This window comes from Monodon monoceros, unplaced genomic scaffold (genome assembly GCF_005190385.1).
Source record: "Monodon monoceros isolate NGI ecotype Baffin Bay Population unplaced genomic scaffold, NGI_Narwhal_1 Super_Scaffold_3, whole genome shotgun sequence".
Classification (NCBI taxonomy): domain Eukaryota; kingdom Metazoa; phylum Chordata; class Mammalia; order Artiodactyla; family Monodontidae; genus Monodon; species Monodon monoceros.
In genome coordinates this window covers 25,158,687-25,182,290 of record NW_021703780.1, presented here as the reverse complement: position 1 = coordinate 25,182,290, position 23,604 = coordinate 25,158,687, and the positions used below count along the sequence as shown (strand labels likewise).

General features: G+C 43.9%; 1 protein-coding gene across 8 annotated transcripts; it reads left to right on the top strand.

The window, feature by feature from the left end:
- Window positions 1-6,457: 6,457 nt before the first annotated feature.
- On the top strand, window positions 6,458-16,730 carry TMEM14A (transmembrane protein 14A). Of its 8 annotated transcripts, XM_029244247.1 has the most exons (6): window positions 6,469-6,579; window positions 6,858-6,929; window positions 10,996-11,080; window positions 12,923-13,024; window positions 14,570-14,657; window positions 16,155-16,730. In XM_029244247.1, the coding sequence occupies exons 3-6, from the start codon at window positions 11,011-11,013 to the stop codon at window positions 16,192-16,194; spliced, it is 300 nt and encodes a 99-aa protein (XP_029100080.1). In that variant the 5' UTR covers window positions 6,469-6,579; window positions 6,858-6,929; window positions 10,996-11,010; the 3' UTR covers window positions 16,195-16,730. The 8 variants fall into 8 exon arrangements, with proteins under 8 accessions (XP_029100075.1, XP_029100082.1, XP_029100080.1 ...); XM_029244242.1 differs by lacking the exon at window positions 6,858-6,929 and having other exon boundaries at window positions 6,458-6,579; XM_029244249.1 differs by lacking the exon at window positions 6,858-6,929 and having other exon boundaries at window positions 6,464-6,509.
- The last annotated feature ends 6,874 nt before the right edge of the window (window positions 16,731-23,604 follow it).

Genomic DNA, 23,604 nt, shown 5'->3' with positions numbered 1-23,604 from the left:
ACCATTTACAGGGGGGATTGACATCAGGTGGGCTCAGTTACCAGGGACTAATTCAGCCCTATAATTAAGAGGATTGAATAGTTATGTGAGGGAAGCAGGGCCTGGTCAAGCAGGGGATGCACAGAGAGCAGGAGAACAGCCATCTTGAAGGGCCTGACCATATAACATGCAACAGTTTTGTGAAATTAATAAATGCTTCCTCTAGCTAAAAGAGTAGATACCATACCATTCCTTAAGACAATTTTAGTGACTAGTAAAAATCGACTACATTTTTAATTAAACACACCTACCCATATGATAACCAAACACAAAGATTATAGTGATTAGCTCAAGCCATTCATGATCTGAGACCACCTTCTAATGATGACATGCAGATTACTCATTTAAGCAGGGGCCATGTTGAGTGGCCTGTGACCCAGACCTAACCACTCTTGTTTCACAGCTGTTCCCTCCTCCAAATACTTCCACACATCTCTTCTCTGTCCCATTCACCCATTCAATAGGCATCTCTGCTGCCTTATGAATCTTATCAACCTCTTAAAGTAGATTTTAAACTCTTGGAGAGCAAGGACCACTTTTAATAATAATAGCAAACACTACTGAGTATTTCCTCTGTGCCAGTCATGTTTTGTGCTTTCCTCTCTTAATAAAATATGCAGTGGAGCCATGATTGGAGCCCAGGCAGAATGATTGCAGAGCCTGCATGCACACTCTTTTCTATAACGTGAATCTGACACTTCTCAGCTGTGTGCATGACCTTTGGCAAGTTGCCTCAGTTTCCTCCTCTGTAAAATGGGGATGACACAGTATCTACCCCGGAGGGTTATTGGGAGGATTAAATGCTCAGAAGGTGGCTGGCCCACAATACTCATTAAATGTTAGTTACTATCATTATTGTTTATAGTAAAGTGCCAAATTCCAGGAAACCTCTCAGTCCCAGTAGCACGGAAAGTCCCGTGTTCCTGGCAAAAGTTCAAAATGAGTCCAGATGGCAGGGCTAGGACAGGGAGTCAGCGGTACCCTGTTCACTCTCCACTGCCTGTCTCTTTCAGAGCCCACCTTAAAATTCCCCCTTAGGTCCTGTAATTGACCTTTTCTCCCCATCACAATATTTCAGGAAACTGTAATCCTTAGTCAACAGGTTGTAGTGCAGAAATTATTACCTTTTTGGTACATTCTTTTTTTAAATTAATTAATTTATTTTTGACCACGTTGGGTCTTTGTTGCTGCCCACAGGCTTTCTCTAGTTGTGGTGAGCGGGGGCTACTTTCTGTTGCGGTGCGGGGGCTTCTCATTGCGGTGGCTTCTCTTGTGGAGCACGGGCTCTAGGTGCGTGGGGTTCAGTAGTTGTGGCTCGCAGGCTCAGTAGTTGTGGCTCACGGACTTAGCTCCTCCGCGGCACGTGGGATCTTTCCAGGCCAGGGCTCGAACCTGTGTCCCCTACATTGGCAGGTGGATTCTTAACTACTGCGCCACCAGGGAAGTCCTCCTACATCCTCTTAGTCAGACCACCGCCCTGTTTTCTAAGAGGAAACCATTTGGGGTTTGATAATAACTCTAACAAGGTTTAAAACGCCTCGCCTACCTGAATGAAACTAGAGCATCTAGTGCCCCCTGCTGCCGTTTGTAGTAAAGGCAACCAAATAAGAAAAGCTGGATTCTTTGACAGCGAACTTCTGCTTATCAAGGTCTAAAAAGAAATCGGTATAAATATCCTATAACTGAAGTTAGATTCCCGTTTCACCTTTTCTTGAATTCACCCCCTTGAAATTCAGTTGTTTACTTTGCCTCTGCCAAAAAATGACTCTTGCTTAATTATACTGAGAAAACGCATTTACCTTTGCTTTCCTTGAATTTGATTGTAGCTGCTTTGACTTGGGGATTTGTACTGGTTTTGTTTTACTCTTGGCTTGTTTTCATTTCCGTGAAGCCCGAGACCGGCGCGCGGGGCGAAGGCTGAGGCGTCAGCCGGCGGAGGTAGCCTACGCAGGCTCCACGGCCCTCGGGAACCCTCTGAGGCGCCCCGGCTCCGCTGCCTTCGAAGACGCCAAACTTCCCAGGATTCTGAGAGGTCGCCGTCAGGGTCAACATGACGCCGGCCCAGGGCTGAGTGTCAGGCGGGTTCAGCCAATGAGCATGCGCTTTAGGAGAAGTGGGCCCGCCCCAGCGGACTTGGGCCTTATAAATGGTCGCTCCGAAACGCTCGCGTAAAGATGCTTGGGCTAGTTGTCGAACGCGGGGCGGTTGCCCACCAGCGGTCTCCGCGGCGTCCTCGGCGGGGCGGGGACAAAAGGGTCTGACCTGCGTGTCAGAAGCAGGTGAAGGCGAGCAGCCCGTGGAGACGACGCGCCTGGCCGAGAACAGGCACGGGGCCGCCTCCAGAACCCGCCCCGAGAACCCGGCAAGAGCGAGGAGGGAGCGGGTGGGGGCTGGGGAGCTGGCGGGAGTCGCTGGGTGGCTTTGGGCGCAGTCCCCAAACCGCCTGGCCCAGAGGGTAGGTGGCCGGGAGCAAGGTGTGATCTCGGACTGGGTCTGAGCCAGGTCCGGCCGCGCCCTACCCAGGGCCTCCATCCTCCCCTCCTGCTGGGAACAGACTCGCTGTGTGACCGCAGTCTCTGCCCCAGGAAGGCCAAGTTCCTTGACAGCAACATCTGGGTACAGAGGAAGATAGAGATTGATGATAGCGCTTTGATAGGAGGATGTCTTCCAGTTGTGGCCTCCGCTGTGGCCAGGTTGCCCTTTCTTTCCCCTCCCAGCCTGGAGGGGCTGTGGAGTTGAGATCTCAGTAAGGAGGTGGTATAAATTTGTTAACGTCTTTCCAAGGTACAATCTTTCATACTTAGGGTGCGTGGGAGTGTACTTTTGCTGCTGGATGGTGGCTTTATTTGTAATCCTTCCAGTGAAAGCTTTCGGTGATCTCGCCCTACCTTAGCTCATGGATTTCTAGTAAGACATTCAAGGCTCATGGCTTCCTTGTTAAGACTTATTGTGGCCATGTGTCTCACCCGACCATTTCAGAAAATTGTTCGTTGGTGGCATGAGCTGTGATACCAGCCTGGGGATTAACTGTTGTGCTTTGTATCAGAAGAGTGCTAGTTTAATTTTTTTTTTTTTTTAAACACTGTGAGAACTGTGACCATGTTTTCTAAGAGGTCAGATAATGAAAATGAGAACGTTTATACTACTAACGCAAGCATGATTCCCATCACCAAAAAAGAAGGCTAAACGACTGTGTTATTTTAACGACAAATGTAAGGACACATACAACTGGATCAGGGACGTAAATAACCCACACAGAGCATCCTGCACACTGTACGGGAAAGAATTTGGCATTGGGCATGGTGGAGAACGGGATGTGAAAGCGCATTTCGAGACAATCTCACAAGTCCAGAATGAGACAGGCAAGTGCCTCCAAACCAGCCAAAGGTGGTGTCTTTTTGGGAAATGAAATCAGCATTCACCCAAAAGTAGCAGCTGGTGAATTAGCATGGGCGTCCTACACAGACAGACATGCCTTGTCCTATGGCTGCCTTGATTGTTCTATGAAACTGAGTAAAGTCACTTTTCCTGATTCAGAGGTTGTGACCAAAATATTCTGTGGGCAAACAAAAGGAGAAATTTTGATAACAGATGTGTCGGTCCCTTACAGTGTAGAGCTGATTTTGTCATCTCTCACCAACCATCATGCTTTCTATAGTATATCAGCTGCAAGCCATGCACCAAGTCATGGCAACAAAAAAATGTTCTTTCTAGCTCTCAGGTACTTTGACTTGAAAAATGGAGTTTCAGATCGTCTTCTGGATTCCTATGAGGATTTTAATGAAACTGCCGAAATCATAAAACAAAAGGCTGTTGGTATTTTGCCCAAATACAAACTAGACTTAGCTCATCTATCTGCATATTCGTCAGATAGCACAAATGTAAATTTTTTGGTTGGTTTGGAGGCACTTGCCTGTCTCATTCTGGACTGATGAGCAGAGAGAGGCCTAAATGGTAAGTAATCGTGTGGGATCTGAAGAGAAGAATGGAGGACCTGAAACAGGCTTTGTTTGTTTGCTTAAAAATCAGTAAGTCCCTTGTGACTTTGGTTTTTATGAATCAATCTTCCAAAGCCAGGGTGCCCCTGGAAGAATGGATGTAAACTGAGTTTCTGAACATTTGAAAATGAGGACTAGGCTGAGGATCCCAGATCACTCGCTGAGGCGCAGACGTCCTTGGAAGTCCTGCCTGGGCTCTCAGCCTTGCCTTCCCTTTATCCAAGTCCACCAAATACAACTTAGGAAACCCTGCATCACTAGAGACTGGGAGTTCTGCAAATCCAAGGAAGCCTGAGGATAGAAATCAGAAGATCTGAGAACTTGGATGGGAAAAAGAAGTTTCTGTACTCACCAACGTCTAAGTAAAATTTAGCATTTCTTTCCATTATGAAAATTGGCAGCAAACCACAGCAGTGCTAGAACCTGTGACTGTCATCCCCAGGAATCACAGATATTCACGTTACAGACACCTCAGAGTATTGTTTATGTGCACAACTACTTGGAAATTATGGTAATTATTAAAACCCACTTCTAGATCTCATAATTTAATAATGAAGCACATCTTATATCACAGATTTAAACGTTTAGTATTTTGATAACTTTATTTCAATAAAACTGGCTTCCTTGTCAATCCTACATACTTTATCTTGTACATTTGTCCAGACTGCCCAAGGGTTGATGGCACATTGGAAGTTAAGAATATGCTGTGGATCATGAGCAGACAGCTTTACAAAGAGGTGGAGGTGAATAGGCTTTACTGCACTCTCGTCTTGTGCTCTATCTAATCTTCCCATTAGACGGAGTAGGTGTCAGCTGGAGGCATGTGAGTTGAGAGGACAGTGGCCCTTTTGCCTAAGAACCTTCCTGTTCCCGCATGTTGTCCACCTTGATCTTTTCGATTTGGGTGAAAACGCCTTGAGTAGGAATACCATGAGGCTGTTTTCAGTCTCTAAGACCGCAGTGACAGGGGTGGAAGGGATCTCAGCATCTTATAAATCCAGGCACTGGGGTCCAGGGAAAGTTATTTACTTGGGGGGGGGTTCATATTAGTTAAAGACACTGAGGCATCCCAAGAGGGTTTTTGGTTTGATTCAGGTTAGGGAAAGTGTCCTGGGAGTCTGTGGGGAGGTGGGGGGAGAGAGAGAGAGAGAGAGAGAGACAGAGTGAGAGCATGCACCCGCAAAGGTACCAGCATGCCCTGAGGTAAGGATGGGCAAAGAAGGGGATGAGAAGGAGAGCTGGGAGAACCTGGAGCCAAAGTTCAGGAAGTTCACCACTTCCTCCATCCACATTCTGGCACCTGCCATCAACTCTCCTGTGAATCTCCCAGAACCCTATTTCCTTATGCCCACCTTAGACTTCTCATCTTAGATAGTCTCATTGCTTCCTTGAAGCACTTTTAAACACAAGGAATAGATTCAGCAAATTTCACAAGATATAAGATATATTCTTAAGATTTCTTTTTTAATTTTAAGAAATTCTATTATTCCCAGCCCCACGGCACCCCTAGAGCTGCTTGATAAGCCCTAGATGACAGCCTTCTTCAAATCTCTGAAGAGCTATTATATAAGGAAGAGGGTTGGAGTTACTGTCAGTGGCCTGGAAGGCGAAACTGGAGTGAGATGAGAAGTTGTAGCCAGGATGCAGGATTCCAGATCAATTTAAGGTTCATCCCTGAGAACGTATTATTCTGGAACGAAAGATGATTTAAAGTGCCTTTCAATTCTGGCACTCTGTACCTTTCCCCTTCAGGTACTTAAGTCCAGCAAATCCTGGGCTTGAAGTATGAAACCGGGATCCTGGTCTCCCCACCACATCTAGATGCCTCCGTAGATGGTGCGGTGTAATAAAGGGTGCTCGGGCTTTGAAACCAGACAAACTCGGGCTCTAGCCTTTGCACCCTGTGGAGTTGAGTCTGTGGACAACGAAATCCCTTCGCCTCTCCGAACCTTACCTCCCTCCGCTGAAAATGGGGACAATCTGGTGGAGAGTATCTAAAAGGCCTGGGTTGCTGGAGAGGTCCCACAAACGTCCCTTAAATATTGAAGGAACTTCTTCAATGGTTAAAAATCTTTCGCCATCTGGAATCCCTGGTACACCCAGGCCCACTCCTTGCGAATGCATGTCACTCCAGGTCCGTCCGACAGGAGGCACCAGACCCGAGTCCCGGGATCAGGGCCAGGACCAAAAGCCGGGTCGCCGAAGCGAGTGGCCAGGTCCGGAGCGAGTGCCCAGGTGTGGCCGCCGCCTGGGATGCTACAGTACAGGCGTTATAGGTGGTAGAGCCAACTAACCTCCACGGCGCCCGGCGGGCGTAGGCGGGACAGGACTGAGCTGCGGTGGAAGGAGTGCCGCGCATGCGCGCGCGAGGGGCGGGGGCGGTGCCTGCCGGAATCAGCGGCCCCACCCAGTACTGGGAGGTAAAGCGCAGAGTAGAAGGCGCAGGCGGCGGGGTCAGCTTCCCTTCTCCAGGTACGAAGTTTTCCCCCACCTAGCTCCCGACTTTGCTCTTTTCAGCCGCGGAGACAGCGCGGGGCTGCAGGTGAGCTGTACATCTCGCAATCGAGACTTTCCTGCCCGTAATTTTCATGCAGCGGTGCAGAAATAGGCAGTTAAAGACGCAGAGAACCTTGGGAGGATTTTGCAGGGGGTGGAGTCTGTTCTCCCGGGGAATGGCTTTTCTCCTCCTCCTGGGAATTGCCGGAGTTTCTTCCTTCCGCGGTCCTGAATCTCCCACCTGTTCTCCTTCCTACCTTCCTAGAGCTAAGGAGAGATGGGGAAGAGGGTGGGGCTCTTGGACCATCTAGAATTGCTTGGCAGGGTTTTAAACCTTCCCAGCACCACCCAGACTTCACTCGAAAATGTGTCTTTCGAGCCTCAAGGAGTTCAAAGGTAGGTAATTATTGATACTCAGCATGTGAAAATGCTTTTTATATAATAGCTTACGGGAAATCTCTTAGTGGTTTCCCCAAATTTCGGAGGGCTAAGGGCAAGGCAGGGCCCCTTCATCTGGTTTTGTGCGTTGTGCAGTAAATCATTTTGCTGCATTGCACCCAAGATGCCTTCTGGCCTTTCCAAGGGCTGGGCATAGCGTTTGCGATGGGAACACGTGATGCTTCGTACCCACGCCCATCCCGCCCTTGTTAACGCAGCCTCTGGCTTTCCTGTGTGATTCTGAGCAGGACATATGGTCCTGCCACGGAAAAGGAGCACCAGAGCTGATTGCCTTTTGTTTGAATTTTCGCTGTAAGCACGAAACTTCTTACAAGGATTGAGAATAGATTTATTTTGCCTCCTTAGAACAACACTCAGTTCACTAAGGCGATGAAGGGCTTTTTCCTGGCACTAGAGCTATACCGAGGGTAGGTCAGTTACGGAATGTCTTAAGGCAGAAGTTATTCCTTTGGTTCACTTACTCATTCACTCAGCAGGCATTTACTAAGCACCTTGCCTAAGTGCTCGGTAGTGGGCTTGGTGCTGTGAGGAAGACAAGATGAATTGAACCTGAGCTTAGTCCTCAAGGAGCTTGACTGGCCCAGAGGAGAGAGAAGCTCAAGGGAAGTAAGTCTACACCAGGTAGAAGGGATGGGGCCCCAAGAGAGGGTCAGAGGAAGAACTGGGGGACTCGGAGGAGGGAGAAGAACCAGCCTTCCACCCCAGGTGATTAACTTAAGGAGAGAATTAGGTCCCTCAATTACTACCTGATGAGGAGTGATCTCTCTCATAAGCTTCACATCTCTGTGGAAGGGTGCTTCCTGACTGTGTGTTGGGCATCTCAGACTGATTATGTTTAAGTTGGGCTCCATCGTTCCAGGGCACCCCCCTCCTGACCCCACCACACACCTGCTGCTGTTCCATTGTTCCCTGTCTCAGGGAACAGCATCAAGGCTCCCCTCTTCCTAGTGGTCCAAGCCAGAGGCTTATCCCCCCTGCTCCCTCCCCACACCTGGGCTTGTTGAGTCAACCTCCTGACCTCTCACATCTGTCCAGCTCGCTCCACCCTCATTTCTCCAGGCCAGGCCACCATCATCCCTTGCTTGGCTTACTGCCTCCCAGCCTGTCTTCACCAGACTCCCTTTACAGGGTTTCCAGGGGTGATCTGGCCCTTGCTCACCAGCCCCCACCCCCACTTTCACACCCCTTGCACTTGTCTCCATTTTGAAACCATGCCATGCTTTCTCATGCCACCAGGCCTTTGCACATGTCTCCCTTCTGCCTAGGACATGTGCTTCCTTGCCACCCTCCTCCCTTGGTTTACTCCTGCCCTCCCCGTGACCTCAGCTGGGTCCCTGCTTCCTGGAGGAACTTTCCTTTAGGCTCCAAGCCTCAGTAGGTGCAGCTCCTGGTTGCGCTGCCTGTGCCTCTCCTCCTGAGGGCTCCCTCACGCAGCTGCCGCCTCCATGGTGCTGCACTGGAAGTCCTGGCATAGCAGGACCGTGTCCATCAGTGGGGCTTTCCATCCCTTCCTGCTGCCTGCACACAGAAGATGCCCAAGAAAAAGTCGTTGATGGAATTTGGTATAAGTGCAGGTTGTACTGTTATGGTTTGAGTCTATGAATGCCAGCATCATGAATCCACCCTACCTCAGTTGATTTCTCGCTGTGCTGAAATAGTATTGCCCTTGTTTATGTCAAGCTTAAAAATGTATATAAGTGTGAAAGAGAGGAATCATTATATGAGCAGTTGGTATTTGTTGGGTGTTCATTGTGTGCCAGGCACGGTTCTGAGTGCCTTATAGCATTAACTCATTTCATCACCACAACAGCTCTGTGTGGTAGATATTTTTATTATCCCTATTTTACAGATGGAGAAACTGAGGTACAGAGATTAAGGAACTTGCCTAACATCACATGCTACTGAAGTCCAAGCATGCATTGTGGAATGTGATGAGCTCTTTGAGAAAGACAGGAAGTAGGACTGGACGTGAGGCTCTCATAGGGCTGAAGATGGTAGGTCACCAGGTGGAAGATGGTGCAGCGTGGGCTAAGCTCCGAGGCCAAGCAGAATTACTTAATCCAGAATTCAAAACTCTGAGGAACCTCAGGCTCACTTTCACATTCATTCTTTCAGCAGCTAACTCAGTTTTCAGAGGTACTACAGGTTAGGAATGAGACTTCTCTGAGTCTGAAATCTTGGTTCTGCTGTGTGACCTCGGGGCTGCTGCTTGCCTTCTCTGTGCTTCAGTCACCTCATCTGGGAAATGGGGATAATAATGGGGATAGTACTTACCTCGTAGGGTTGTGGTGATAATTAAATGGGTTGTTACATGTAAGGCCTTAGAGTGGTGCCTGGCACATGGTGATTGCTCAGAAACATCATCCTCATTATTTGTTTATCCATCATTCAGTCATCAAATGGTTTTTGAACACAGGTCCTTCCTTCCTATATGTTCAATCCCACTGGACAACTTCTTGGGCATCGACAACTATCCTGTTTTAATTCTTTGTCCCACAGACATTGAGGATTTTCCATCATTGCCTCCTTTTCAGTGCCATCACCTCCTCCTGTGCCTTGGGCTCCCTCCCCAGACCTTTCCTCACAGTTAAGTGCTAGCTTACTCTCTGAGATCAACTCAAGACCCCTTTTCCATTCTTCTGGGTCAGTTTGTTACCAGTTGCTACAGAGAATTAAAGACCAGGTTAACCTGAATGGCAGCAGTGAGAAAATTGTGAAAATACAAAGAATTCTCATATACCATTCCTCGTAGATACAAAGAACTACTTTCTCCAGGGAGGAAATAGAGATGTAAAAAACTTAAGATGTGCAATCACCACCAGGAATCTTAGAATTTAAAAAGCTGCAAGAACCTTAGAGCTTATCTTGTCTATTTCCCTCACTTTGGGGGAGTTGTTCTTAGGGATGGGGGGTGGTCCAGGGCCCAGCAGCCGCTAGTGACCAGAACCCATGTCTCCAGCCTGTAGCTAGCACACTTTCTCCTACATCTTAGAGAATCCCAGGCAGGATTTCAGTGGAGCTTCTTAGAACTTCCAGCCCCTGGATGTTTCAGCTGCTGCTGTGATGCCTGCAGAATGTCATGGTCACTCAGTTAACTTCGTGCCAGGGCTGCATTGTACCCTTTAATGGTTTACCATGGACCAAGCGTGGGCATCTCTGCCACCACAGGAGAGCTGTCTCATAACCAAGCTAGTGCAAAGCACATGTTGAAAGGGAATCTTTGGGGACTCCCTGGCGGTCCAGTAGTTTAGACTCCATCAGCGCTTCCAGTGCAGGGGGCATGGGTTTGATCCCTGGTCAGGGAACTAAGGTCTTGCGTGCCACATGGCTCAGCCAAAAAAAAAAAAAAAACAGAAAGGAAATCTTTGTTTCAGTCAACAAGCAAACGTCCACATTACCCCTTTCCTGTTTTTCGATGTAAGGAGGAGGGGGGACAAATATCTGTACAAATACGAAAGAAAGAATTATAAGGTGGAGTTGCTGAGATCAGGGAATTTAGAGGAAGAAGAGCAGATGCTGCAGACCAGGTGGACGGTGCAGGTAGGAGTGGTTAAGGAGCTTGTGGGGCGGCTGACAAGGGGAGCAGGTTCAGAGGGAGATGGGGTGTAGAGGACGGCTGGGGATGGAGGTGGGGGAGCAGGGGAACATTCCAGGCACGGGAGTGCAAAGCGGAGATGGCAGCATCACGGCCCTGTGACGAGACCCGGCTAACCAGAGCAGAAGTCCTCCTGGGGAAGTGGAAGGGAGTACACAGCTGAGGGAACAGCAAGTCTTGAAGATAAGGAAGTAGAATCAGCCTCAGGTGTCGCCCTGAGCGTTCTTGAGAGTGATGAGGGTGGCGGGACAGCAGCTGAGTGCTGGGAGAAGTGAAGATCTAGCTGCCCTTTTCTTAGTAGGTTAGAGAAATTCATTTCTGTAACCTGTGGAATGCATATCATTTTTATACACATTTGCTCCCCCAGAGTCTTATCTTGTAAAATATGTCTCTTCCACCTTGCTTTAGACTTGAACCTTGCCAATGGACCTGATTGGTTTTGGTTATGCAGCCCTGGTGACATTCGGAAGCATTTTGGGATATAAGCGGAGAGGTGAGCCCAAACCAGATTTTTCATCAAAGAGAGGTTGGTCATTGTGCTAGGATCATCTGAGGGTCTGTAAGCAGGACAAGAAACTAATAAGCGACCTGGTGGGAGGTTGGTGGTTGTGCTAGGATTGTCTGAGGGTCTGTAAATAGGACGAGAAGCTAAGAATCACGTGGTGGATGGGATTCTCGGAAGGATGGGGGTTCCATGGGGCTGGGTGGACAGAGCCTGTCATTCCAGAGCCTGGGCATCTGGGTCTCCCTTTACCTGTTAATATCAATTGCATAATTAATTGACTTACCCTCTTCAGGGCTACTCACTCATTGTCAAATGAGGTTTTTGGTTTGTTTATATACTCATAGTGTCAAAAAACTGAATTATGTTGATACTGTGTGTTGCAAAGGAAAATTACTTAGATATCATATCTGAAGTGGTTTCTTCATCTCTGTGCAAAGATGGAAAAAAACACCCAGTTGATAAATTGAAGGATTTTCATGGAGAAAAATGAAAGATCAAGTTTTCTATTTTGCTTTCTTTTAAGGTAAAAGCGTTTGCAGTCATGGTGTCTCATATTTGCTTCTTATATTTTTAAGAAATTCATTAAATGAAGTTATATTTCGAAGAGTGTTATATTGGTGACCTTGGGGGACTTGAGTTTCAGGTCTATATGGTTATCAGGGTTACTTCCTTCGTTAGCGGTTTTTCAAAGTGTGTGTGTGTGTGTGTGTGTGTGTGCGCATGCGTGTGCGTGCGTGTGTTGGGGCTGCTGGAGGGTGTGGGAGGAGAGGATTACTTCCGTTATCAGGCATCTTCCTTCACTTGTTGCCTGTAGAATTAGACTACAACCTAGTGCATGTGGCTTCTTGTTCTGGATGGGTTGTGTGTTTTGGTGTGGGAGGTGCTGCGATCTGAATTTAAGGGTGGTTCTTAACCCTGCTGCAATCTGACTTTCCTGTAGCTGTTTAAAAAACAGATACCTTACAACTGAATCACTTTGCTGTACACCGGAAACTAACACAACCCTGTAAATCAACTATACTTCAATAAAAAAATAAAAATAAAAAGTAAATTTAAATCTAAAAAAATACAAAAAACAAAAAACCCCAGAGATGTCTTGACCCTAGGGATTCCAATCCGATCAGATTCTAAATAGATTGAGTGCCCAGAAGTGGGGACTGTGTGTGTTGGTGTGTCCAGGCACGTGCACCCTGCAGTGCACGTGCACCCTGCAGTGTTCGTGTCTATTACAGTGCCCCAGGCAGCGCTGAGCAGGGCCGGTGCTGGGTGGGGGAGGGGGTGGATTGGTGGCTGGCTGGCTGCATCAGTGACCAGGTTCTTCCTGTTACTCTGTGGTCACAGTCCATCCCTGAGTCCTGATGTGTTGAGGCTGGAAGGTTTGTTAATTATTCAGGACAGAACCATCGCTTGGTTTGAATAGGCCCCCCTCTCTACCTCCATGAGCTGAAAATATCATTTCATCTTATTTTTATCATCACAACCTCAGTAAAAAAATGGAGGCAAGGAGAACAGGGGGAATAAAAGAGGGGCGTAAACAAGTCAGGTAATTGTCCAAGACCATGCAGTCACTGTCAGAAGCAATACTACAGGCAGGCTTTATCACCATACCTACCCCTCCCATTGCTATGTACCTGGCGTTCCTCTGCCTCGCATTTGGGGTTCAGCATGAAACAGTCATGTCTTAGAAACTGTCCATGGATAGCCGATACCTAACTTGGCTTTGTCTAGTTACAGTGCCCAAGAAGAAATGCATTTTTCCACATGTGGAGTGATGAAGGTATACCTTTCATTTGGGGATTCTCTCTCTGAGCCCGTACTTTTTTTCACCAGGTGGTGTTCTGTCTTTGATTGCTGGTCTTTCTGTTGGATTTTTGGCTGGCTGTGGAGCTTACCGTGTCTCCAATGACAAGCGAGACGTAAAATTGTCCCTGTGTGAGTAAGGTGTTTTTCCCAGTTACGGAGAATCAAAGCTTGGGAATAATTTTTTGATACCTAGCCTCGGTGTACTAGAAGATACTGGTGACATGGCAGGTGGGCATATGCATGTGCGGAGACAGAACACTGCTCTTGTTCCTTTCTACACAGACCTGATCAAAAATAATGATGTTGCTGCCAGGCCTTCCAACTCAGAAGAATATTTCTATAAAACTTGTTACTAGAAAAATAAAATAAAATTAGAAAAAGCAAGGAATTATGTCTGGATTTTCTGCTAATGCTCCTAAATGCATATTAGCATAGTTTGTGTTACTGTGAAAATATCTAAAAAGAGACAGCCTTGCATTATTTTATTTAATTCACAAACAGCTTTTAGGTCCCCCACTTTGCCTTAAGATTTAGAAAAGCAAGGCTGACTCTTTTAGCTTCTTCCCTTGTTGGGCTTATAGTAGGAGAATGTCCACAGGGAAAATGGAAAAAACCTGTGTGTGTTTAAAGCCCCAGGATGCTTGGCTTTCTTCTGTCTGGGTTGAAAGACAAATACAGGGAAGGTTTGGAAAACTACACCAAGGAAATGGTCTCTGTTTAACTTGATGATTATTCAAAGTGCCCTGGTGGGTGTGGAAGAAAATACAAAGGAAGACAAATTGTACCAGTTGTTTGTTTGAGGGAGAGGAAGAGATTAAGTGGGATTTTTTCCCCCTTATTTTAAATAGGAGCAAGGGATATTTTTAATAATGACATTATGTCAGAAGATAAAAATATATCAGCAAAAAATATATATATATACACACATATATATGTATGTATATATATAGGGCTTTTATGCATATGCACTTAAATAGTTAATGTATGTTTATTGTCAGTCATGTTTTTTATATCAGCAAGTGATTTTTCCTTGAAAGTTCTTAAATTGTGACATCAGTGCCCTAATCTCTTCCATAAAACTGCTTCTCTCATCATGCTGGTTTAGCTTCTAAAAGGCTGGTATAATGCTTCTGAATTTAATATTATTAGGCTGTTTTTATGTACTCTTCAGGCATCAAATTTCCAAAATGGAATGCTATAAAATAAAAACAGTCAGCCTTTTCTTAGGATTATTTTATTAATCAGGTCTTACTTTAAAGATTTACTTTAGAAACGGATTCTTTTCCTTCCATTCAGCTAACTAAACATTTATTGGCTGTCTCTTGTGGGTCCAGGTATACTGCCTAGTTTTCCTAAGGAAACTTGAATAAGACACAGTCCTGACCTTCCCAGGAGTGTTCTATTTTAAATAGAAATTAAGTTAGAAAAAGACTTTTTCTTTTGAAGATATTTCAGGAATGGATTTTAACGTGCTTGTTTCCTCAGAAACTATTTTGATAAGCTATTTTGTAAAGTGTTTTAATAGAGCACTTTATCTTTTCAAGAAAATAGCAACTCAGTACCAATACATAATAGTTGTTATATTAGAAAGCTGAAATGAAATCCATTTTTTTCCCCAAGCAAGCACTGATAACATGTTTGAAACGCTGGTTCACGCACCGGTTTGGTTTTTAGTTACAGCTTTCTTCCTGGCCACCATAATGGGGGTGAGGTTTAAGAGATCCAAGAAAATCATGCCAGCTGGGCTGGTTGCAGGTTTAAGGTAAGAAAAACTTATTTTGATCTATTCTTTCCTCTGCTGTCATTTTGAAGTGCTGAATTTTTGGCAAAAGTCAGTTTTAACTTAAAAGGTCAAAGTAATTTGTATTACAATCAGCATGATTATAAAACCTTAAAATATCATCCATTCAATCGTTGACATTTATGTGCGAGTGAACATTTTTATCAAATACACTTAGCGTTGCTGTGCTATCTGATCACATGTACACAGTTACCTTTTTCAGAATAAAGAATTAAATTCAGCCTCATTTTTTCTCAGGATTTACCTGTCTGAGACAGTAAAGGTATTCATTTAAATCTGATAATCTCTCTTAGAGAGTTGGACAAAGTGAAAGTCTGTCGCAGTTACTTTGAAATTTTAAGGGAAAAAACTTAATATTTTTTAAAAAGATAAATAGGGAGCTTCAAGTTTCTCTTAATCTCAGTAATTCTATCCATGAGATTAAGCACATTACCAAGTAAAAATTTATACTTAACATTTTAAATTCTTTGGAAGCTGCCTTTATATGTTGACAGCTATCGACATGTTCATTTTCTTTGAGGTACGTTTTCACTTTTTGGAATTTATTCCAAAGAAATAATGAGATGTATACAAAGACTGATGTTTATTGCAAGTTTATTTCTAGTGGAAAACATGATGAACTGAAAAATTAGAAACAGCTTGAAAATTCACCAGTAAGGAAATGGTTCAATAGGTGTTTTGTCCACTTAATGGAATATTGAGCAAGCATTACATGTCATGTTTTCAAAAACTGTTTAGTGTCATTAGAAAATATTGACATAATAGGAAATGAAAACAGAATAAACAAGCAAATATAGCGTGATCTCAATTTTTTAAAAGTCTGGGTATATAAAAACAAGATAGGAAGTAATATTTCAAATTGTTAGTAATCTCTAGGTGGTAATGCAATGGGTAATTTTCTCCTTTCTATTTTTCAATAGAATTTTCTAGTGTGGCTGGATATAATGTTTATGATTTGGGAATGAAAGTGTGATTATAAAGGACTGCTTTCTAATGATAGCCCTGTTCTAATAATGATACTTGGTGGTGGAAGGGGTCAGAAGTAGGGTTTATAGGTCAAGAAGACAAGACCCCAAACGTGGAAAGAAGCTGAGATTGTAATTATGACATCCCCAAATCACCCCTTGATTAGTTTTTCAAGTTGCTTGCCTTTACTAGTTTTTGAAAGTTTTGTGTTTCTTTCCAAACCTTTCTCTCACAAAGGTTCATCCCAGATTTTCAGAACAGTGAGTTCTGATTTTTCTCCTTCATTCAGTGAACATTTTTAATTCAGTCACATCTGGAAGTTCAAGTACAGGGATCCAGGGATGGTGAGATCACCCCTGCCCCAGGGAGTAGAAGCAGGGCAGAACGCTGGGAGCCAGGGTTTAGTACCACATGGGTTAGGTGAACACACAACCCTTCCGTCTCACACCTCCTGAGTCATCCTCCCCTTGCCTATCTTTTGTTTTAATCTAGCCTCATGATGATCCTGAGACTTGTCTTACTGCTGCTCTGAGAATCCGCAGGAACTGAAAACTAAATTTGAGTCATTCTGCTGTAATGGGCAGAGCCTACTCTTTGTATTGAAAAGCTAAATTCCAGTATGGAATGTTCCCCGTGGTGGTCTTATTTTATGGTAGAAACTGCAAAAGAAACACTGTCACCTCTAATATGGACACTGGTTTGAGGGATTTTTTTTTTTAAACAAATGGTTTAACTGTTTTCTAATTGTCAGGTACTGGTTTCATTAAAGGTATTTGATAAATCATGATACACTGTTTGATTTGCTGTGTCATGTGGTTTTGTTTTTTGGTTTGGGGTTTTTTTTTTTTGACAGTTCCAAATACTCATGTCTGAAATAAGCTTAAATTAAACTACAACCTACAGATGATGGAATGCCCTAAGTGGGCTTCACAGAATGCTAATGTATCTATTTGTCATTTGTGTTATATTTTAAATTATTTTTTTTCCGTTTTAATTGTATTGCTACCAGTGTTTTTTCTTTCTTTAAAATACTTCATCCTCAGCACACTCTGTACCAACAGAATGTATTCAGTATAAAAATAAAAGAACTTCTGTTTTAAACCTGTTTCTCTCATTTTAGTGTCCTCTCTGTATACTCAAATCATCTTTAACATGTAAGTGTTCAATTATTATTATTATTATTATTTATTTTTTTTTTTTTTGCGGTACGCATGCCTCTCACTGCCGCGGCCTCTCCCGCTGCAGAGCACAGGCTCCAGACGCTTAGGCTCAGCGGCCATGGCTCACGGGCCCAGCCGCTCCACGGCATGTGGGATCTTCCCGGACCGGGGCACGAACCCGTGTCCCCTGCATTGGCAGGTGGACTCTCAACCACTGCGCCAACAGGGAAGCCCTAAATAACTGATATATTTTTAAAATAGAGAAAAAGGATGAGAGTGATGAAGCCAGGAAGATAGAAGAATAAGATTCTGACCAGCTTTCCTCCTGTGACAGGTGGCAAGATTTTAGGTTTTCAGATTTTTCTCTTTTTATCTACTTGCAGATCATCCTCCTTCCAGGACAAGCCTTGACTGGTGAATTGGGGTGAGATTAGGGGATGCTGAGCTTTTTCACTTTCCAAATTACAGTCATCTGTGTATTTTAATGCTGGCATCTGTAGCCCAAAGACGTCAATCAAGAGGATTTTCAATGACTCATGGGGATTTAAAGCAAAAGTGCAGAGTTAGAAAAAGTGGGTCTTTTCACATTTCCCTTTTCTTCTGAAAATGAAAATGTTTTTTAGAAACATAACCCATGCTCATTTTGAAGAAGGTAAAATAGTATAGAAATTAGAAGCCCATCCCCACCTCCCCAAGATAGCCTTGAGAGGTTGATGGGGCATGATGGGGGGAGGCCTGGTGGAGTGATAGGCTCTGGACAGCTTGAGGTACCTGGGGAGGGGGGTCCCTGAAAGCAAGGAGGGCTGTGGGGAGGGTAAGGGGTGGCTTTGGGAGGACGAGGAGTGTCTTCATGGTATGAATGGGAGCTGATTTATTTTGTAGCCTGTTACCTGGCTCATTTTCTAAGCCAGCGCTTCCACACATTAAGAGCTCAGCAAAATAAATGAAGAAAAAAGGATCGATTGAGAATATCACCATTTGGAAACCAGAATGAAAAATGGCCAGTGGTTTTTCAACCCTACATGATACCTGTTAGAACCATGTGAGGGGTTTAAAGCACATTCAGGTACACGAGTGTTCAAGCACACTCTCTCTCTCTCTCTCTCTCTCTCTCTGCCTGGGCCTCACCCCAGAGATTCTGATATAATTGATCTCAAAGAGGACTCTTGCTTCTGCTGTGTAACCAGTGTTGAGAACCATTCATCAGGATGATGATGATGTCCATAGCTGCTAAAACTACGAATAGGGATCTCTGTAGTGGAAACATCGGGGTTGACTGCCCTAAATATTTAACATCACTAAATGCGGGACAATCAGACATGATGGTCCTCCTGGTGTGAAGCAATAGAAAGCATGCAGCAGTACCTATGAAGAATTCTTGCCAAAATAATTGACCTGGAATTCATTCAAACCTCTAGATATCAACTTACAGGAAACACAGGAAACAGAGAAGCACCTCAGGAATGTAATCTGCAAAATCAGCAATACTTATAATGTGGAACTCAACAGGCTTGCTCTTCATAGTGTGGTCCCCAGACCAGCAACATACAGATCACCTGGGAGGTTGTAGCAACTCAGGCACTACCCCCAGAATCTGTATTTTAAGACCCCTGGGAATTTGTATGTACATTCAAGTTTAGAAGCACTGTTCTCCAGCTCAAGTGATTAATACATTTCAATGACTCTCTACTTTTATATTTCTATAGGAAAATGTGTAAATTGCATGAAAATCAAAGAGGCAGGGGGAGCCTATAGGTTAAAGAGATTTAAGAGAATGAATTCATTCTTCAAATGAATGCAACGTGTAGACCTTTTTTACCTTCTCGTTCTAACATAGCAGTTATTCTTTTTAAATGTGTTACAATCGGGAGTATTTGAACCATGACTGAACATTTATATAAGGGAATTACTGTTAATTTTTTAAGTATAATAATATTATAGAATGTTTTCCCCAAAGGATCTTTATCTTTTAGAGACTCATGTCAAAGTATTTATGGATGAAATAATATGATACTGGGATTTACTTCAAATTAACCGAGCTGTGAGGGAGAGTGGGTAGAAATACAGATGCAACATGAGTGACATTTTGTTGCTAATTGCTGTGGCTGGGTGATGGGTACATAGGGCTTTTTATACACTTCTTTCTATTTTTGTAAATGTATGAAATTTCCCATCATAAAAAATATTTTTAATTGCTCAGCAAAAACGGATGTTATTCGTAATGTATTAAAACGTTAAAGGCCCTGGTGTGACTTCTGAATCATGAGATTTGGCACTGTGTTCACTCCAGCTTTAGGGATGAATGGGTGTGATCAATGCTCCACCCAGATGAGCCTTCTGAATTCAGGTTTAATGATTTCAAGCCCTGCGGGCACTGTCTAAACACCTTTCAAATGTGCCTTTGAAGTCAAAAAATTAAAGGGCATAATCCATTGTTTAAAGTGTGTAAGAATAAAAGGAATTAAGTAGACCAGTAACTGCATGCCTTTATTTTTTTTATCCTCAGCCTACATTCTAGAACTTTGTCTCCAATTGTCTTGGCATCATGCCTCCATTCTGTGTTGTCCATGGAAATTGGGTTTTAGTAATGTGAATTCTTGGGTAATTTAAGAGAAAGACTAAGGATATTCCTTTCTATGAAAGTCAGTCTAGTAACCTGGTACACAGTTCATTTTCCTGTGTCCATCTAAGGGATATTGAATATATATTTTCTGGTTTATGGAAAGTCTTTATGTCCCGCTTATGACATAAAGTGAGGTTTGCTTTGTTCCATAAAGATGCTGTCCTAGAACACGTGCTCTGATTTGGAAAGGTCTGTGCTTCAGTCTCCTTGCAGAAGGATCACTGGTACCAGGGACTAAATTGTTTCTGACAGTGGAATATAAGGCTTTGTAAAAAAATATATAAAATCCACCAATCAATCAGATAATAGCTAGATAAGCAAACAAGTTAATTTATTTAAAATATATTGGAAAAAAATTAGGCAAAATCAATTCTCTAAGAAATCCCAATGACATATTATGTATCAATCTAATGTTTTTTTAATTTACTTTTTAAAACTTTTTATTTTATATTGGAGTATAGCCGATTGACAATGTTGTGATAGTTTCAGGTGCACAGCAAAGCGACTCAGCCCTACATATACATGTATCCATTCTCCCCCAAACTCCCCTCCCATCCAGGCTGCCACATAACATTGAGCAGAGTTCCCTGAGCTATACAGTAGGTTCTTGTTGGTTATCCATTTTAAATATAGCAGTGTGTAGATGTCAATCCCAAACTCCCTAACTATCCCTCATCTAATGTTTTTAAATTCTCAAAGAATTTTAAAATATGGAACTTCGCAATTAAGTGCAATGCAGCCCATCAGCATTTAGTACATGCTTTCTTCACGGATGTGTGTGTGCATGGAGCATCTGTGTGAATGCGCAAGTACATTCTTTTTTAAAAAATTAATTTATTATTTATTTTTGGGTCTTTGTTGCTATGCACAGGCTTTCTCTATTTGCGGCGAGTGAGGGATACTCTTCATTGTGGTGCGTGGGCTTCTGATTGCAGTGGCTTCTCTTGCTGTGGAGCACAGGCTCTAGGTGCGCGGGCTTCAGCATTTATGGCACACGGGCTCAGTAGTTGTGGCTCGCGGGCTCCATAGTGCAGGCTCAGTAGTTGTGGCGCACGGGCTTAGTTGCTCCGCCACATGTGGGATCTTCCCGGACCAGGGCTCAAACCCGTGTTCCTTGCATTGGCAGCAGGTTCTTTAACCACTGCGCCACCAGGGAAGTCCACAAATACATTCTTGTACTGGAAGCTTTGTTTCAAGAAAGCTTAGCATAAAAATATCCATTTGTTATTGTTTGCACTCTTTTCCACCTTAAAATCACAGAAGTTATTAGACCTGTCACAAGATCTTGTTATTTAAAGTATTTATTTAAAAATGTAAAAATAAACAAACAAAAGATGGGCTTCCCTGGTGGCGCAGTGGTTGAGAGTCCGCCTGCCGATGCAGGGGACATGGGTTCGTGCCCCGGTGCGGGAAGATCCCACATGCCGCAGAGCGGCTGGGCCCGTGAGCCGTGGCCGCTGAGCCTGCGCGTCCGGAGCCTGTGCTCCGCGACAGGAGAGGCCACAGCAGTGAGAGGCCCGCATGCCGCAGAAAAAACCAAAAACAAAACAAAAACAACATTAGAGGCAGTTATTCCCACTATTACAGGGCTGCTTTAGGTTTTGAAATGATTTGGTGAGGTTAAGCAGGTAGCTCCCTGAGTATATTTAAATGATTCTATTAAAATGTTTTGATCCACACTTACCTTCTCAGTGAGTTATACCAGCAAATAGTAAATAGTAGTCTTATTAGTTGGCCCCTGTCCTTTTTTAGGTTATTAGTTGGCCCCCGTCCTTTTTTTTTTTATACCAGCAAATAGTAAATAGTAGTCTTATTAGTTGGGCCCTGTCCTTTTTTTTTTTTTTTAAGAATTTTATTTTATGTTTTGGCCACACGGCTTGTGGGATCTTAGTTCCCCGACCAGGGACTGAACCCAGGCCCTCGGCAGTGAAAGTGCAGAGTCCTAACCACTGGACCGCCAGGGAATTCTCGACCCCTGTCCTTCTAATGTCATTTACAATTCATTTATTTTACAAGTTTTACAAATTATACCAGCATACTTATCCATGAAACCCCAGAAAGCTAATTTAGTTTAGTTTGGCAAATCCACACTCTGTGACTGGTTTTCAGTTTTCTCTCCATCCTTTTTTGGTGCAGAAGCAGATGAATTTTACTTCTTTAGTTCAAGCAATGCTTTCAAATAGCTATAGTGTGAAACTATACCTCCCAAAATACTGTATCATCTGGGCAAAATCTTATGGAAGAAAGCCAGACATTGGATTCCCATTTCACCTAGAATAAAATCCAAATTCCTTGACAGGACTGAAAGAGCGTGTCATCTGCCGTCTGCTGCCCCTTCTCATGCCACATGGCACACCCGTTCTCCAGCAATGTCTCTTTTGGCTTGGTGCACCAAAGACACTGCTTTCCATGCTAAGGCTTTGAAAATTCTGGTTCCTCCGTCTGGACCCCTCTTTGCCCATCTTCCTGTATGTCTGGTTCTTTCTCACTTTTGTGTCTCACCCTATATATCACCTCCCCAGAGTGACCTTCCCGTACCATCCATCTAAAGTAGAGCTCTCAGGGGATATATGTATATGTACAGCTGATTCACTTTGCTGTACAGCAGAAACTAACACAACATTGTAAAGCAACCATACTCCAATAAAAATTTAAAAAAAAATAAAGTACAGCTCTCATTGGGAAAAGGGTACAAACTTTCAGTTATAGGAGAAATAAGGTCTGAGGATCTAATGTATAACATGGTGACTCTAGTTGATAACACTATATTGTATTTAAAAAAGGTAAATATGTAAGGCGATGATGGATGTGTTAATTAATTTGATGGGGGCAATCCTTTCACGGTGTATATCAAACAGCACATGATACACTTTAAATATTGTACAATTCTATTTGTCAGTTATACTGCATTAAAACAGGAAAAAATAGAGCAGAGCTCTCCCCTCGCCTCCCCCCACAGTTAGTCTCTGTTACAGACCCTATTTAATTTTCTTCATATCCCTACCATGCCACTCTTGGGACTCATCCAGGTTGCCCTGCCACACGCTGCCTTTCTGCCCAACGTCAGACTCTGGAGCCTTCTCAGAGCCTTCTTCACAAGCCTGAGCTCCAGAGAGGGGAGGGCTGTCACTGATAATACATTATTTATTTCATGAAAATTCTGACCTTTTGAAATGAAGCAGGATTGGATGGGATTAGTGTGACAGCATGTTGGTAAGAAAGGTGTGTGAATCACGAAACTAAGAAAAAGGGAGAGGGTTTCCCTGGTGGCGCAGTGGTTAAGAGTCTGCCTGCCAATGCAGGGGACACGGGTTCGAGCCCTGGTCCGGGAAGATCCCACATGCCGTGGAGTCCCCTAAGCCCGTGCGCCACAACTACTGGGCCTGTGCTCTGGAGCCCGCAAGTCACAACTACTGAGCCCGTGAGCCACAACTACTGAAGCCTGTGCGCCTAGAGCCCGAGCTCTGCAGCAGGAGAAGCCACCGCAATGAGAGGCCCGTGGACCGCAACAAGGAGTGGCCCCCGCTCTCAGCAACTAGAGGAGGTCCATGTGCATCATCAAAGACCCAGTGCAGCCAAAAATTAAATAAATGAATAAATAAATAAATTAAAAAAGAGAAGCTAGGAAGAGGCAAGGAAGGATCGTCTCTAAAGCCTTCAGAGAGTATGACCCTGTCACACCTTGGTTTCACAGGAAGAGCCTACAGAACTGTGAGGGAATGCATTTCCATTGTGTTAATGACTATACTTGTTGTCATTTGTTACAGCATCTGTAGGAGCATGATACGCAAGGCCAGCATGATTCTGGATTAGAATTACCCATTTTGTTGTTTTTCTCACTAGTGTAACCTCCTTGAGGACAGGGACTATATCTGGCTTGTTTATCCTTAGTTACTGAGCTCCTGGAACACAGAATGTTCCATATTAGATATAAAATAAATATTAGTTCCATAACCGAATAGGAAAAAAGTTTGATTACCTGAAGGAAAAAGGTCCTCTGAAAAAAAAGAAGAAAGGTTTTTAGGTTGTGGGTCAGAAAGGCAGCAAAATTCATAAAAGACTATCTTTGTGTCACCAAGAATATCAGATGACAATTTCTACTTAACTCTTTTTGACTGTGATAGTTGGTGTATGACAATTTTTTGAACAGATCAGAGTC

What these genes read in the sequence shown, in the direction of transcription:
- TMEM14A (XM_029244242.1), top strand. Translation starts at nt 11,011, where the DNA reads ATGGACCTGATTGGTTTTGGTTATGCAGCCCTGGTGACATTCGGAAGC. An exon ending in AGACGTAAAATTGTCCCTGT is followed by an intron (nt 13,025 to 14,569) that starts GTGAGTAAGGTG and finishes TTTGGTTTTTAG; the next exon opens with TTACAGCTTTCTTCCTGGCC. An exon ending in GGGCTGGTTGCAGGTTTAAG is followed by an intron (nt 14,658 to 16,154) that starts GTAAGAAAAACT and finishes GTTTTAATCTAG; the next exon opens with CCTCATGATGATCCTGAGAC.